At 39.9% G+C, this 15859-nt stretch overlaps 1 protein-coding gene across 9 annotated transcripts in view; it reads right to left on the minus strand.

Annotated features, from left to right (window-relative positions):
• Window positions 1-15592, minus strand: part of ehbp1l1a (EH domain binding protein 1-like 1a) — a 52360-nt gene extending 36768 nt beyond the window's left edge. For all 9 annotated transcript variants that reach the window (XM_083937447.1, XM_083937446.1, XM_083937445.1 and 6 more), the window contains exons 1-3: window positions 15321-15592; window positions 3552-3609; window positions 2544-2639 (exon numbers count right to left, since the gene is read on the minus strand). In XM_083937447.1, coding sequence (XP_083793573.1) covers window positions 2544-2639; window positions 3552-3609; window positions 15321-15424 — 258 coding nt within the window. In that variant the 5' untranslated portion in view covers window positions 15425-15592. The remainder of the gene's footprint in view (window positions 1-2543; window positions 2640-3551; window positions 3610-15320) is intronic.
• Between the last annotated feature and the right edge of the window lie 267 nt (window positions 15593-15859).

Raw genomic sequence — 15859 nt, forward strand, 5'->3', positions numbered from 1 at the left:
GTAATTTATACACAGTAAAATTAAAATTCAGTGGGAACTGGAACATTTTAAGTTAACATTTGAATATTTACACATTTTATTCATGTAATAAATCCACTGAATAGCAAGAGTATATTTTATTATATATTCACAAATACAATTGAAATTTGAATCTGAAAATCGTTTTATCACGGGTGAGTCATTTCTAATAAATGTAAGCTTTCTTTCTCCTATTTGTGATAACTGACATTTCTCAGGAACAGAAGGTCACAGACTCTCAGGGGTGGCACCGTTGGAAAGCCCACACATGAAAACATATTCAACATATCAACTTCCATCTCTCTACGACCTTCTGTTACAGAGACACGGCAGAAAAGCCAAACCAGAAACTTCCATGATGCATTCGGGACATATTTTATCAATAAAATTGCATTTTCTCACCAATAGCACATCATGAACACCAAGTATGATATATCACTGTGTTGGTCTTAATATCAGGTATCATAATCATATAATTATATAAATATATATACATGTAAAATTACTAAAAACTTCCCACCGCGACAGATAAGTCTTGATGGAGAGAGTACATGATATTGGTACGGCACATTAAAACATGCTCCTGTGCTGACTGTGCTGAAAATACTCCTCTAAAGTATCATTACAGTGTTTTGGTTAATATTCATACAACTAATTACCTGAAAATGTCAAAATGTAAATGAAAATACTCAAATCTCCTTATTAACAACAATTTCCTTTCTATGAAAAAAAGTTTTAGACTTTACTTATTTCATTTAGATAAATATAACTTCTACGTTACATGTCACGTAGCATTTACTTCATTTATTCACATGTTACGCTTAAAGTCAAGTACATTACACTTAATATTGTTGAGTGACTTGTACTTGATATTCAGCGGTGAAAGTATTATTATTATTTTTATTTTTTTATTGGGTTATGCAGAGTTATACAGGTACACAAGAAAAAGTATAATCATTGTGCAGTGTGTCTGCTTTATGGTGAAAAGAAAGGAAAAAACAGAAAAACCCCAGCAGTAAAATGTACTTGAAAAATTGAGTTATTTTTTCAGTGTAACCTTTCAAATCAATTAAATTAAATTCAATTCAATTCAATTCAATTCAATTCAATTCAATTCAATTTTATTTATAGTGTCAAATCATAACAAAAGTTATCTCAGGACACTTTACAGAGTAGGTAAAGACCACACTCTATGACTTAATTGTGATTTACAGAGACCCAACAATTCAAGTAGATGTATATCATTTTACATAAATCCATCTTCTCATTTGATATAGCCTATTAAAAGAGAACATGAATGAATGAATTCTTTATTTCAAACATGTGAAAAACATATTACACTTGAAACACTAGTCATTAAAACCCTTTGTATGTTTGAAAAGGAGTAGGAAGAAGCATTAGCTTATTAATTCCTACCCCTTCTCCACGTAGTACCGAGAACTGTAGGTTTTCTTACTTCCTGTGTGTCCTGTTTTTTTGTTTTTAATACACTCAACAACAACAAACAATAACCAAAATAAGTATGGCAAAATGTGAGACCCCTAGTGTTTGTCATACCCCTCTTCCTCCCTGTGCCTTGTAAATAGCATCTGTTTGTACCGCTGTTTGAATCGTTGAACATGTATTTATCAACCACAACAACAAATGGAAGTTTTTGAGTTCCCGCTCTTGTCCAGGACATTTCCAGTGATGTTCGCAGCATGCACTGATATGTTCCTCTCTGTGGAAGTCCGATTCAAAACATGTACAGTCCGTGGCTATAACAGATCTATGAATTCATATCTTACATGCTTGGAAATGATCATTGAATATTAAAAACTAAAATCAACTACAGTTATTAGCCAGCAGTGACCAATAATTATATTATTTATTAATTTGAAGGACAATAACATTACTAACCTGCACGTGCTACAATCTGACGTTTTTCACAACATAACTGCCTTTTCAATATACTCTAGTCCATGTTTTACCATTTGAACATTAATATGAACATAACTCTATCACCCTCTCAGATGGCTATTTCTTTTGAGGCGCTCGGATAGATAGCATAGTAGTTTATTCTGAATTTGAAGGAAAATAGGAGAATGTTGAACTCATTTTCCAGGATTTTTCACGTTTTCTCTCATTTTCCATGTGTTTCCATGACTAGAAATCTGGTCAAGTGTTTTCCAGGTTTACCAGGCCACGTGGGGTCCCTGGTTTGATCATTCAATAGGCTGTATGCAGGGAGAAATGCTACATTTCCACTGGGCGTATCTGTGATCGCGAGTCCATTCTGCTGCTCTGCTTATAGCATACTATACTATGACTTTTTTATGACTTTTTTTCAATAAGGGGGAGCTTATGATTTATGATTACCTTATTTAAGATGTTTGATGTTCACTTAAAAAGATGTGTCCTCTCATGCAATAAAAACATTAGTTTCATAACAAGACAACATGATTATTTTGATGAATATATTGTGAATTATTTTGCCACGACATTTCCATATTGTCCCATGTCTATCTGCAACTACAAATACACACCTTGAAGAGTGTGACAGTGATGTCCAAGCTCTCTGGAACCTGCCAAAGCACCACGCCTCTGTAGGGGTTTTTGATCCCTGGCTGCCAGCCGTGGAGCTGCAAGAAAAGATACAGTCTCAATTGTTGCCAATGTTTCATGTGGACAGTATTATAGACACTGCACTCTGTGCCCATCCACACAAAGACGTGTTTTCCTGTAACCGCACAACTTTAGTATCGCTTTGGCCGACCATCCACACGCAGCCGGCGTTATTTGAGCCTGGAAATGGTCGAGTGTGAAGATTTGAAAACACCCAGCCCATGGCTGCGAGAGAGGAGAGAGACGGACCCATAGACTGTTTACTGAACTGGACTCTGAGCCACATGCATGGGAATGAATTATCTCTCCTTTTTCCCCGATGTGCTGAATAAGTCGCTAAATTGGTCGCTCGTAGCTTTTTACAAATAAAGTTGCTAAGAAGGTGTGAAAAGTCTCTAAATGTAGTGAGAAAGTGGCGCCTGTGAGTGCTTTGGGACGGTGAAGGGGCTCCCAGCAGCACCCTCTGCTCGTTGAGGACACTAACTGCAGAGTGATCGGTGCATCAGAGTCCAGAACAGCACAAAAGTCTCCACTAACACCAGAAACAGGGACACATTTCTCTCTAGGATGGAGGAGGATTTGGGAAGTCTCCAGATTTGGAGAGAAACTCTCTGGTGTTTGGATTCTCCACAGCGTCTCCCCGTCTATTCTTCTCCGTTGTTGGTGTATTTCTGTTGCAGTTACAGCTCCACATCCAGGCCTGGCATGTGAACTACAGCGTTTGGAGTCGGTTTCACTAGTTTCCTGTGGATGCAGATATTTCTTAATCCGAGGCCGAGTGGACGGAAAACGGACGGAAAAAAAGGTGTTTTCGATTGTGTGGACGTATACGAAAATTTATCCTAGAACATATTTCATAGAAAGGCAGGCTTTTCTGAATACTTCTCAATGAATCTCCTCTCATTCTTCTTTGCTCTTCTTCTCATTACCTTTGTGCTGTGACGTCTGTTTCTCCTGATCCACACCACTCTCAGTTTGTCTGGTTGCCTGCAATCAAAAAACATCTTAGTGTCTTCAGCGTTTCTTTCATCACTACCAGCATAAATGTAACATACAGACACACCCATGTAGGAATACTAACAACTTTCTGTTCTGTGTTTCACTTGCATTTTCAGTTTGACTGTTGACCTTTTGTGTGTGTAAATAAAGCTTAGTAAAAGTTCAGTAAGAAAGAGTCTCTTAACCCTTTCATTCATTCACAATCTCTTTCTCTCTTCCACCAACCAGATTCTGCCACAGCCTCCCTAAGCCAATCATATCATTGCTGCAAAACTTTAAAGCTGCGACCCTCCTCCACCCCTTCACCTCCACACATCATCACGTTCAACACAGCCCTGCTCCAGCCCCTGATCCCATCATCCAGATCTTCAGCCCACTCGCTTCACCAGCGCCAGTGTCTAGACCAGGATATTCTTAAGCTAATTACACTACTCCCCATAATATACTATATCACGATGGGGTCGTTGTGACGAAAAGAGAGCTGAGCCGGAAGGCAAAGCTATCAATCTACCGGACAATCTTCGTTCCTACCCTCACCTTTGGTCATGAAAGCTGGGTCATGACCGAAAGAACGAGGTCGCGGTTACAAGCGACCGAAATGGGTTTTCTCAGGAGGGGGGCTGGAGTCTCCCATAGAGATAGGGGGAGAAGTTCAGCCATCGAGGAACCGAGGAACTCTGAGTAGAGCCGCTGCTCCTTTACGTTGAAAGGAGCCAGTTGAGGTGGTTCAGGATCATTTAGTAAGGATGCGGATAAGGGGTTGAAGATGAGATGAGATGAGACGATGGGGTCTAATCACCGAAGACTCTTCACACTTCACTTTGTTGTGCCCAGAGTTTCTCCTGAATAAAAAATAAAGTTCTATGGTAAATAAAGTGACTAATGCTTGATCACAATTAATGTGATGACGGTAACAAGACTGGGCTTGTATCTGAAATCACTCCCTCTTTCACTCATGCACTGTTTAATAAACATTAAACAGTTTACTCTTTAGTGAGCAGAAAAATGTTTTTGTGTTGTCACTGACCCTTGCTTGTTAGTAAAAAGCAGTGCGCATGCCATGGATAGAATTTTTTTCATTGAACCGTGGCAGTTTGTGATGGTACTTCAAACTTTAAAACTTAAACTTATAAACCTCCCACTAAGAATTTGGACTTAACTGTCAAAAAGTAAATATAGTGTACTACATAGCAGAGATGTGGACTACATAGCAGACTTGAGACTGGTTCACAGTTTGGACGACTTTTAAACGGACTTCACAGAAAATTAAAGTCTTGAGACTCGACTTGGACTTGGACTGGATGTTAATGACTTGGCTCCAGACATGATGACTTGAATGACGTCTGTGTTCATTTTATGATTTCAGTTTAAATACTGAATATTTATTGTGTTATGCAAGTGCACACACGGAACAGCATCGTCGTGATTGGACGACAACCCTGTCATTCAACATACATGATGGTTTATGGATCAGATCATCATCATGATGCCTGTGTCCAAAGAGTCATCGCTCAGATTCAAGAGGTTCACATGTGAAGAAAAAAGGAAAACCTGATGGAGAGGGAGTATTTTTTTGAGAGGAAATTAAGAAATGCATAATCTTTTTTTTTTAAAGTGATTTGTGTTTTTTACAATAATATCTATTTCACGGAATACTTTTTGTACAGGTTTGATAAATTGGCCAATAATGTCATTAATAGATTAATAAAGTACTAATACCTTGTCTTTTCTCTCTCTCTGGATACTGTAGGTAAAACTGCAATACCTTGGGTGGGAGAAGTGATTTGACTTAAATTGCTCAAGAAAAAATCCCTTGGCACTTGCTTGAGACTTGAACCAAATGATTGGAGTCACATGTCTGCTAGGCAGCATAGTGAGTCATTTCAGATGCATCCAAGGAGTCCGAAGCCACACCTGCCTATGTGACTGAACAGGGACAGCTGGGCTTCGAGCTAAATGCTAATGTCAGCATGCTAACATGCTCGATGACAATGTTAACAGACTAGATGGAAATTCAGGGGGATCACTAAAGTGATTATAGTTCATGCTGTGGGAAACGTTACATTTCATGGCAATCTATTTGGCAGTTGAGATATTTCACATCATCTAATTTCATGTAATCTAATTATGTAGCCCGTGGAAGAGCACAGGCCCAGGAGAAGAGGGCTGATTGTCAAAAAAGCACACAGCGTGAGCACAAGCCCATCTGTGTGCTTTCAAAACACTGAGGTGAAGAGCTCAGCCAGGGGAGAAATGAAAATCTTGTGATTGTGTGAGCGAGAGTAAGTCTCCTCTGATTGGACGTGTGCCTGTGTGAAAGAGTAAGGAGGATACTGTAAACACTGCAAACATACTATATGAATAGTGTGAAAGCTCACATACGACACTGTACGCAGAACCAAGATGTGGATGAAGCCATTGCTGTGAAAACAATATCACGTTTACAATACTCAGCCTTTGAAAAGACGGTGAGCGCACACTGATGTGAGAAATAAAGAAACCTAGTACAAACTTATAAAGTACAAACGTAGTCCTGGCTTCTGCGGGTAGTAAATCCTACTAAACAGCAGCTTCTAGTCATTTTAGGCATTTTTCTGAGGCACCTTCACGCAATACAAAGTCAATGTAGAACAGTACATTTTTTCCCCTCAGGACGGGATTACAACATGGCAACATCGCTAAAGGTCCCCATACACTGTGCGCTGAGGCGGATTAATGCACAGGCTGGCCTAGGCTGCAGTCTAGGGGCCCCAGGTGTGCAAGGGCCCCGGATTGGCCAGACTATTTTAATGTTTTTAATTTACCTCAATGGGAAAAAAAAAACTTGGCTCATACTAGGGCCCTTTAATACATTACAAAAATGAAGTCACTGATTGGAAGGATATGGGACACGTTTACCCAATTAGCTGCCATCATGTGGCCGGGTTCATAAGCTCAGTTTTGTTGTCAATGGTACGTCACTCACTGTTACTACACACTACAGCTGCAAAAAGTCATAAAGGAAATATGATAGTGGAGCACGAAAAAGAGAAGCACAATGACTGAAAGAACAACAGGGCCAAGATCTGCTAAAGAAAATTCCTATGACAGGATTTTTCAAGGTTGTGGACTCTTCATCTGTTCTAGCTGGGTTTTTTCTGATAAAGCATGATTAATAATGTGGGGGCCCAAACAAACCGAGGGGCCCATGACTGCCTTAATCCGCCACTGACTGTGCAGTAACACAATCTTACAGATTCACTGGGTGTCACACACTTTGAGATAGGTCTAATAAAAATCCCAATCTGTGTCAGAGTTTACAATATCAATTTGGAAGTATGGCAGAGTGTGCACTGTATTATCTGATGACAATGCAAACAAACACATCAAAACTTTGACAAAGAGGTTTTCTGACTTTGTAACTGGAATGTGGTCAACTCGAGTGTGACGTTATTCCCAGTTCCCAGTTCTGATTTCTGAAGAGCTTAGAGTTGAGACAATGCTGACTACTGTCTAAGCTAAAAACCTTTGACTTTTTACCATTTATTTTAGTTCATGTTTAGTTACGTTTCTATTGTGAATGCATTTGATTGTTGTTTTTTTAATTGATTTATTCTGTGCTTTTTCCTGCTTTCTTTAAATGTTTTTATTCCATGTGCTGTTGCATTTGTTTATGGGGATTTAACCTGTGGAACCTGTAAAGAACTTTTCCTTTGGGTATGAATGAAATGTGCTATATGAATAAATTTGCCTTGCCTCGTTATTTTCAGTATTGGCCTTTAAAGAGCACTACTGCTCAGAGAGAAGACAGTGGGCCTCCTCGTGTTGCTGATTCTCATACTTAATGTGTGGACTGGTGAGAATGGTTGTGAAAGAGAGAGCAGTGAGAGTGAAAGAGAGGGAACAGAAATAGATATCTGCCCTGCTGAACTTCACAGAGGCTTAATAGCAATCCTCCACCTGCTGCTCTATTTATCACAGACATGTTCTTGTGGTGTTGCAACAGGCAGACTTATAAATGCACAATAGTGCTTTTAGCCCTGGTGGTTTGCAGAGAACAGCTTCTCAAGACAGAATACATGTCAGTGTTTGTTTTCCTCAGCTTGAAGTACGAGGTGTTTGAGCGTTACCATATGAGGGAATGCTGGAGGGCGGGAGGGAAGTTGTTGATCATATAACTTCTAAATAGTTTCCCCACACTGTCTATACACTCTTACTTCACTGTAGGTGGCTTTTTCTAATCAGTTCAGGGAGTCAGTCCGTCTGGCTCATCCACATTTTACACATTCTTGTCAGACTGCAGAAAACACAGCCGTACTGTCTGTGATGTCACACGTAGGTCACCTATGACTTTTATTTCTTGCTAAACTTAAAGTTAAAAAATATGCCTACCAACAGCTCTGACGCTCACTGATTATCATGTTGTATCTTGGTTGCTTTTGTGAGTTACATGCTGGAACTATTTTATGATTAACAGCCAGGGGCAGTGACTGGTGACGTCACAGTTAGGTTGGTTTGGTACCATCATGCCTTCACTGAGGGGAATAACAAAACCTGTGCTCACTAACTGTGTCTGGCAACACAGAGGCGTTGCAGAGAAGTATTGGGTGGATGGATACACTGCTGTTAAGAAATAGTTCCAGCATACGACTTCCCCTTAACAACAAATTGTCAATTTCGATTTTAGTTTCTGTAGAGAATAAAAAAAACATAGATAACATGTTAATTATTATGATATATCCACCTTTCTCACTGGTTGCCAGCTACAGTGAGTGAGCACAGGTTTTGGTCTCTGTACAAGCACCATGGTACCAAAGCTGCCACCCTCATTGTGATGCCTAGACTTCAAGGCATCGCTGTGTTGTTCGTTAAGAAACAGCTCCGGCCCACAACTCTTCCTAAAACCACAATCGCAAACTAACACTTTAGCAAAGCAGATACAACACATTAACCGCTAAGCATTACAGCTCTTAGAAAGGAAAGGCAAGTTGATTTGTTCAATGCACTTACTCAGTGCTTGTATTGGATCATAGTCCCCTGGTGATATGGTTATGTAAATGTATCTGTTGTCTGCATAATTATTAACTTAACATAACTTTTTTTGTTATTTTCCATAATCTGAGCCAGTGGAAGCATGTCGATGTTAAACAGAAAAGGCCCCAGAATGGAGCCTTGGGGAACTCCACATGTCGTATTTGTCCGCTCAGATGTGTAATTACATACTGACACAAAGTAGTCCCTGTTCTTTAAAGAAGGACTCAAACCACTTTAGTACTATGGCAGAAAGTCTAACCCAGATTTGTAATCTGTCTAGTGCTATGTAGGTGTATTCTTTCATTTTGGACAGAGCCAGGCTAGCTGTTTCTCTATGCTTCCAGTTGTTATGTTAAGCTAGGCTAACTACATCCTGACTCCAGTTCCATACTTGGAGTAGACATGAGATTAAGATTGATCTCCAATGAGGAAGCACATGAGAGTATTTCACATGTTGAACTACTCCTTCAAGGTGAGACAGAACGCAGCCTTACATCTTTATTACTGTAATCAGTGCAGTGAGTAAACATCCACCCAACCATTTACACGCACTGTAATGAAATGACACATGATATCTGGGTTCAGACAAGTGCTCATTCCTGTGTGTCCTGTGCTTTCAGAGCATCACGTGAAATCATGTAAAGTGTGCACATATACAGGCTCAGCTTAATAGGAGCTGATGTTGTTAATGTTGAAGAAATAAAGCAGGACTTTGTGTTTCAAACCACTGAACCTGAGAGTGTAAACACATACATCCAAACATTTATCAGTCAAATACAACAAGAGGGTCTTCTAGGTCTGGAGTAGTCCTTCAGACCTGGGACACTGTGTGAGCTATTCTATTAAAGGCAATCATTCCAAAATTATGGAAGCCCATTTCTGTCAATACAAAATGAAAACCTGATGAAAAGTAAGACTGATAGTGACCGATATATGACTCAGTTGTCATAATAAAATAAATTGAAACTTTTACTTCCTAAATCAAACATATGACTCAAATGATAATATACTGAGTAATAATTAGGAAATAGGAAATAAAACTTTAGACATAAAATGTCAAAATAAGAAACGATACAAGGTAATATGTATAGCCCAACTAATTTTTAATACCGATATATCGATATATTTGATACATACAGTATATTAGCCAATGCTATTTTGTTTTTATACAGGGCATAACATAAATGCTAGGGCTGGGACTTTAACGCTTTAATTACGATTAATTATTTACAGAAAAAATAACATGACAAAAAAATAACAGGACAAAAAAAAACGCAATTAATCGCAATTTATTTTTGTGTACGGAACATTACTCATTGGACGAGTTCCCGCCCGGCCCGTAAAACAGGAGAGAAATGAAACCGATGAGAAGCAGATGATGAGTTGTTGCTGGGTTCAGTGGGCGACATTTAAGTTCTAAGAAATGAACATGCTGCAGCTAACGTTAGCACAGACAACACTAAACATGCTGCAGCTAACGTTAGCACAGGAAATACTGAACATGCTGCAGCTAACATTAGCACAGACAACACTGAACATGCTGCAGCCAACGTTAGCACAGACAACACTGAACATGCTGCAGCCAACGTTAGCACAGACAATGCTCCTAGGGAGTGTCATTAGCTGATGGATCATTTTTGTTTCTGTGTTTTTGAAAACACAAATGGGAGAAACTGTTTATTGTTTATGTGTTAAACTGTTTATTTTATGACAAGGATATTATTCTAAATATTTTTGCAATGTTAGGTTTCCACTTTTCTTTAATATACCTTACTAAGTACTGTTTTATTTTTTATAAACCAAAACGAATGTGTTTAAGACGTAAAAGTTTACAAAATGTTAGTGCTCACTGATAAAAAAATAAACACATTTTATTGTTTAAACTCATTGTTGTGTGTATTCATTCATTAAGTCATATACCAAAATCATTTAAATTGAAAGATGTTGCTTCTTCAGTCAAATATCGATATGTGATTAATCATAATTAAATAATTACAAAGCCTCTGATTAATTAGATCCATTTTTTGAATCGTGTCCCACCACTAATAAATATACATCACTATTGTGATCAAGAAATGTGCTGTGCAGGGCATTTTAATGCCGGCTGACATATACTCTGATAAACAGTATTTATACTGTATCTGCAATGAGTTAATATCCACCGCAATGTAAGTCTGCACAATTCTGGAGTCTAAGTTCGAACTTTAAGTTATGTCAAGTTATCACTGTGATTTTGACTTAAAAAGACAACATGTTGACTCAGTATCTAATAATTATTGGTCAATTTTGAATTCCTGAGTCAAAACTGTAGAAAATATTATATACTGTGTCATTATTTTCGTATACTGAACCTAAATTATGTCCTCTGTAGTTAAAATCATAAAAAAAACTTACCATATAGACATCCAAGTTGTCAGTCAAAATTAGTAGTAATTATTAGTAGTATTGCACTTAGTATTGAAAAGTTAAAATGATCACAGTTTTGTAATTTTGACAATATGTTTCCTTAATTGCCTTTGCCTTTTGATTTACAAGCACATAGTTTTGATTACTATTTCATAGTGATGGGAATCGGGAACCGCTTCCAGTTGGTAACTGGTACCCCAATTGTATGCCTCTGAACTTGTCAATTCTTTTTTAGCAATGTCGACATGTTTTTCTCACAGTTGATCACTGCAAAACAATGACATCAAACTCATGCACTGCTGGAAACTCCAACTCCAACAAGAAGGAGACATGGGGGACAGGAAAGAAAGCGTCCAAAGCGTGGCATCGTCACATGACTTAAGATGACAACAATGCAGCTTGTAATGTCAGTAAAATCATCTTTTATGTAAGTGTGGAAACTGAACATGTGAAACATCTTTCTTTGGGCCAGGAATGCGATGCCTTTGACACACAAGAGGATAAATATCCTGTTATAATAACGTAACTAGCACTATGCAGGCGGACTAAGCAGATTCTTTCTTTGTCCGAGAAAACCTAAATGAAAATGTATGTTGTACAGATGTACCCTCATTTCATCTGCACTGTGTTCAGATAAAACAGTTACAGACACTGGAAATCTCTGCAGGCCTGCTTTTATTTGATCAGGAATCAATGAGGGAGTTGATAAAGAATCAGACTGATGAGCAGAATGGATACAGGCCTAATACCAATGAAATCAATTCCCATCCCCTTTTAGGTAACAATCTTGATGTCATAATATTGATTTACCGTGAGTATTTTCATTTTTGTCATTGCTAACATCGACCTTTGAAAAAACCTTAAGAAACCCCCAAAACATGACCCCTCCACAAACATCCTTCCAGACCCCATATGTATCTCACATGCACAGTGTGCTCCTGCTTCCCTATACGTCTTATGTGTAATATAATGTATTGTTGTGTCGCAATAGCACAGCTCAAGCAAAGCGTATCAATCCTCGCACCGTGTGGATAAACACCCTGTGCAGGATCTGGCAGGGACAGAGACGTGTTGATACTGGTCCCTGTGTGTGATACTTCTTGGGTAGTACAGAGCAGAGTGACAGGAAGCTAGGCCACTCTACAAGCCAGGGCTGGAGGATTGGAAACACATGCTGACTGCACCGTGAGTAATGATAATGGAATTAAAGGAGCTCTTTCCGTGCCAAGACTGAAGCAGACAGACCCACACCTCAAAGACTAACATCGAATGATTGTTCTTTATAACTCTCATCTACACCCTTAGCTCTACATTGGGTGGGGACGTTTTGCTCCAAACCCCAAAGGTTTCCATCAGTATGCTGCTGTTTAATCTGACTGTGAGCATGCTGAAAAGAACAAGGTGAAACATATTCAGTGTTCCCCCAAAACACTGAAAGACAGACTCTTTATGTCTCATCTCATCTTATCTTCAGCCTCTTATCCGGGGTCGGGTCGCAGGGGCAGCAGCTCTAGCAGGGGACCCCAAACTTCCCTTTCCACATTAACCAGCTCTAACTTGGGGATCCTGAGGCGTTCCCAGGCCAGTGTGGAGATCTAATCCCTCCACCTAGTCCTGGGTCTTCCCAGAGGCCTCCTCCCAGCTGGACGTGCCTGGAACACCTTCCTATGGAGGCGCCCAGGGAGCATCCTCTACTCCGAGTTCCTCACGGATGGCTGAACTTCTCACCCTATCTATAAGGGAGACTCCAGCCCCCCTCCTGAGAAAACCCAGACTCATTATGTACCTTGTATCCTATTAAATGGGAGAGGCATTCTTTAGACCAGGGCTACTGTAGGAATTAAACCTTTTGTTGCCAAATGCGAAGCTTTGTTTGTGTAGCTTGATTCTCAAGCTGGTGAAATGATCCAACAATGACTAATGTCAAGTATTTCTGGGATCATGGGACTACAGTAGCACAGTGTTTCTAACTAAAGCCTAGACAAGACTATAAAATGGCATGACAACGCCCCCCCCCCCCCCCCCCTTAGATACAGGTTGATCTAGCCATGGGTCAAGTCAAGTGAATTTTATTTGTATAGCACAATAACTACACAGGTCAACTCAGTGTGGTTAGACAGAGAACAGCAGCAAATCTGATTCCTCACATTTGACACAATTTAAAAATAAAATAAAAACAATTTCCCAGCCCCTGAGGTGACGTTAATGTACACCCATAGGCATAATGTGCAACTGCTGCAGGGGCCCAGATGTATCACTGTTTTTTTGTGATTTGTAGAGAAGCCCTGCGTTGAAGTAAAGTGAAGAACTTAATTACTTTAGTTTCAGTTTTGCTCAGATGGTGCATATGTGTAAATGCGTTTGTCAGAGAGAGTTAACAGAGGCCAAAAAACAAGGGTTCAATCCGGGCCCCCCAACAGATTAAATCTGACCATCAATGACACACACTGTTTGTTTTTTCCAACCAACAGTTAACCCTTAATTGCTTGGTAAATCACTTTAACTATTTACTATTATACTATATACTGTATACAGCATGTTGTGTGGACAGAGGAGAACTGGTCCAGAGTGACTTCAGTGATGAGAGGACCTTCACTTTATTTGTGTCTGATGGAAACATTATGTTCAGGATAAGACTGAGGAAAGACTGAACCCAAAGTGTGAAAGAAGTCAGTTCCATTTGGAGGAGGAAGTGTCATGGTTTGCGGGATGTTTTCTGCAGCAGGAGTTGGGCCTCTTTTACAGCTACAGGGCAGGGTGAATGCAAATGTTTATGTGAACCTCCTTCAGCAACATGCAACACCTTCACTGCAACTGTCTCCCAATCATCTGCAGTTTTCATGCAAGACAATGTCCCCTGTTGCACTGTAAAACAGGTGAAGCAGTTCCTTAAAGCTAAGACTGTTGAAACAATGAAATGTCCAGAGTCCAGATCTAAACCCCATAGATAATCTCTGGTAAGAAACCCACTCCAGTTAGTGAACTGTGTTAGAGAGTGAGTCAGAATGGACCCAGATCAAACCAGAGCAGTGTGAGAAACTAGTGATGTCCTGTGGGTGCAGATGTGCTGAAGTCATTCAAAGCTGTGGCCTCTACACTTCCTGTTCAGTTTTGAATCCTAGAGAAGAAAACATTGTTGAAATCTTCTCTTCTGACACAATCAACACTCTTCTCTCATTCTGATCACTGTTTTTTTTACGAAATAAAGGTTTTTGTTGAAGTGCCTTGGTTATTTAAAAAACATGCTAGTACAGCAGTGGTATAGACACAGAGGATATTCTATCAGATTATGAACACTAAAGAAATAACAGTATTTCAGAATAAATCAAGTATTTGTACTTTGTTCTCTAGTTTTGATCTCCAGTGTATATAATGTAAGTCTGGACACTTTGGATGTAAACAGCAAGTTAACTGGTTGGCCATACAACTGCAGGGCAGTGATACTACTTTTGTCTTGTTGAACCACTAAAGCAAATACAAATAAAAAAACATGGGTTGAGACAGTACTCCAGCACTGGGGGGACAGCTTCATTTGACCACAGGGACTAATCATAAAGAGTGGATGATGGTGGGGTGGTCCTGATGCTTCTGATGGTGTTGACACCATCCTTTCTCCACCTGACACTAACCCTTCTTCCAGAAACAACCGCTCTTTCATACAGCCAGGTTATTTATTTAGCATGACCCCTGGCTGCCATAGCTGACAGGATGTCACACCACATCTGTAACAACTAAGAAAGGCTCAATCTAAAGAAGCAGACGCGGAAGTGATTTGGACTGTTTTTTAACACCAGCTGCATTAACAACATGAGTCAATCTTCAGCTAAGAGAACGTCCTTCTAATAGCACAATGCACAGCTTGCCTGACGTTTATATTCAAAACCACAAGACACTATTTACTGTTTATATCGGCAACTTTTAGGAACAGCTGGTGTTCGCTTCCGCCCTTCATGTAAACAGTGGCGAGCTGTAATAATGAAGGCGTAACGAACCATTAATTAAAATAAAAGCGTCTGTTGTGAACGCGGAACAGGGTCTACTTTGTTGTGTGGCCTTCATGACTGAAAATAAAAATGTGAATATTTGGGAATAGAGTTTGGCATCACTTTCTCTCTCTCACACACACACACACACACACACACACATCACACACACGCATACACACACCCCGGCTGACAGTCCCTTTAACACTTGGACACACTACGGGGTGGCTTTGCTAAATGACAGGCAGCACATATGCCTGATATTAGCCAGTTAGACGCGCTGTAATAGTAACTTACCATTTCTTGGTACATTCTAGCATCAGTTCTTGAAATGAAGCGGCAAACTGGAACTTGGACGCCTTCTTCCCGGCCCGCTGTAGCCGCTTCCACACCGAAGTCATGGTCGCACTTGTTAAATAATAAATAATGCTCTGAAAAACACGGTGAACCGATATCAGCCCGAAGGAACCGTGTATCCCTCCTCCGTGCCACTCCGCTGGGACCTGACCGGACTGAGGCTCTCCCACCGGTGTGTGCGGCGGTGTGAGACCCACTCCTCACCGGCGTCACTCCACAGGCTCCGGAGCCAGCACACGCCTCGCGCTCGCGTCAGGCTAAACAAGCTGAAGCGGAAGAGTGGATGATTAGGACTTTCAAAATAAAACCTGAACGCGCAGCTTGACATAGGCACGGTCATAGCAAAGAGGTTGTAATCCTCTTTGGTTAGGTTTGTGCAGATTCTCTATAAGGCAGGATTTGTGTTTTTATTTACCAACACAAAGGTGTATGTTGTGTTCAATTTAATTCAATTGTATTTACAGTGCCAAATCATAACA

This window comes from Echiichthys vipera (assembly GCF_963691815.1).
Source record: "Echiichthys vipera genome assembly, chromosome: 22".
Taxonomy (NCBI): Eukaryota; Metazoa; Chordata; class Actinopteri; order Perciformes; family Trachinidae; genus Echiichthys; species Echiichthys vipera.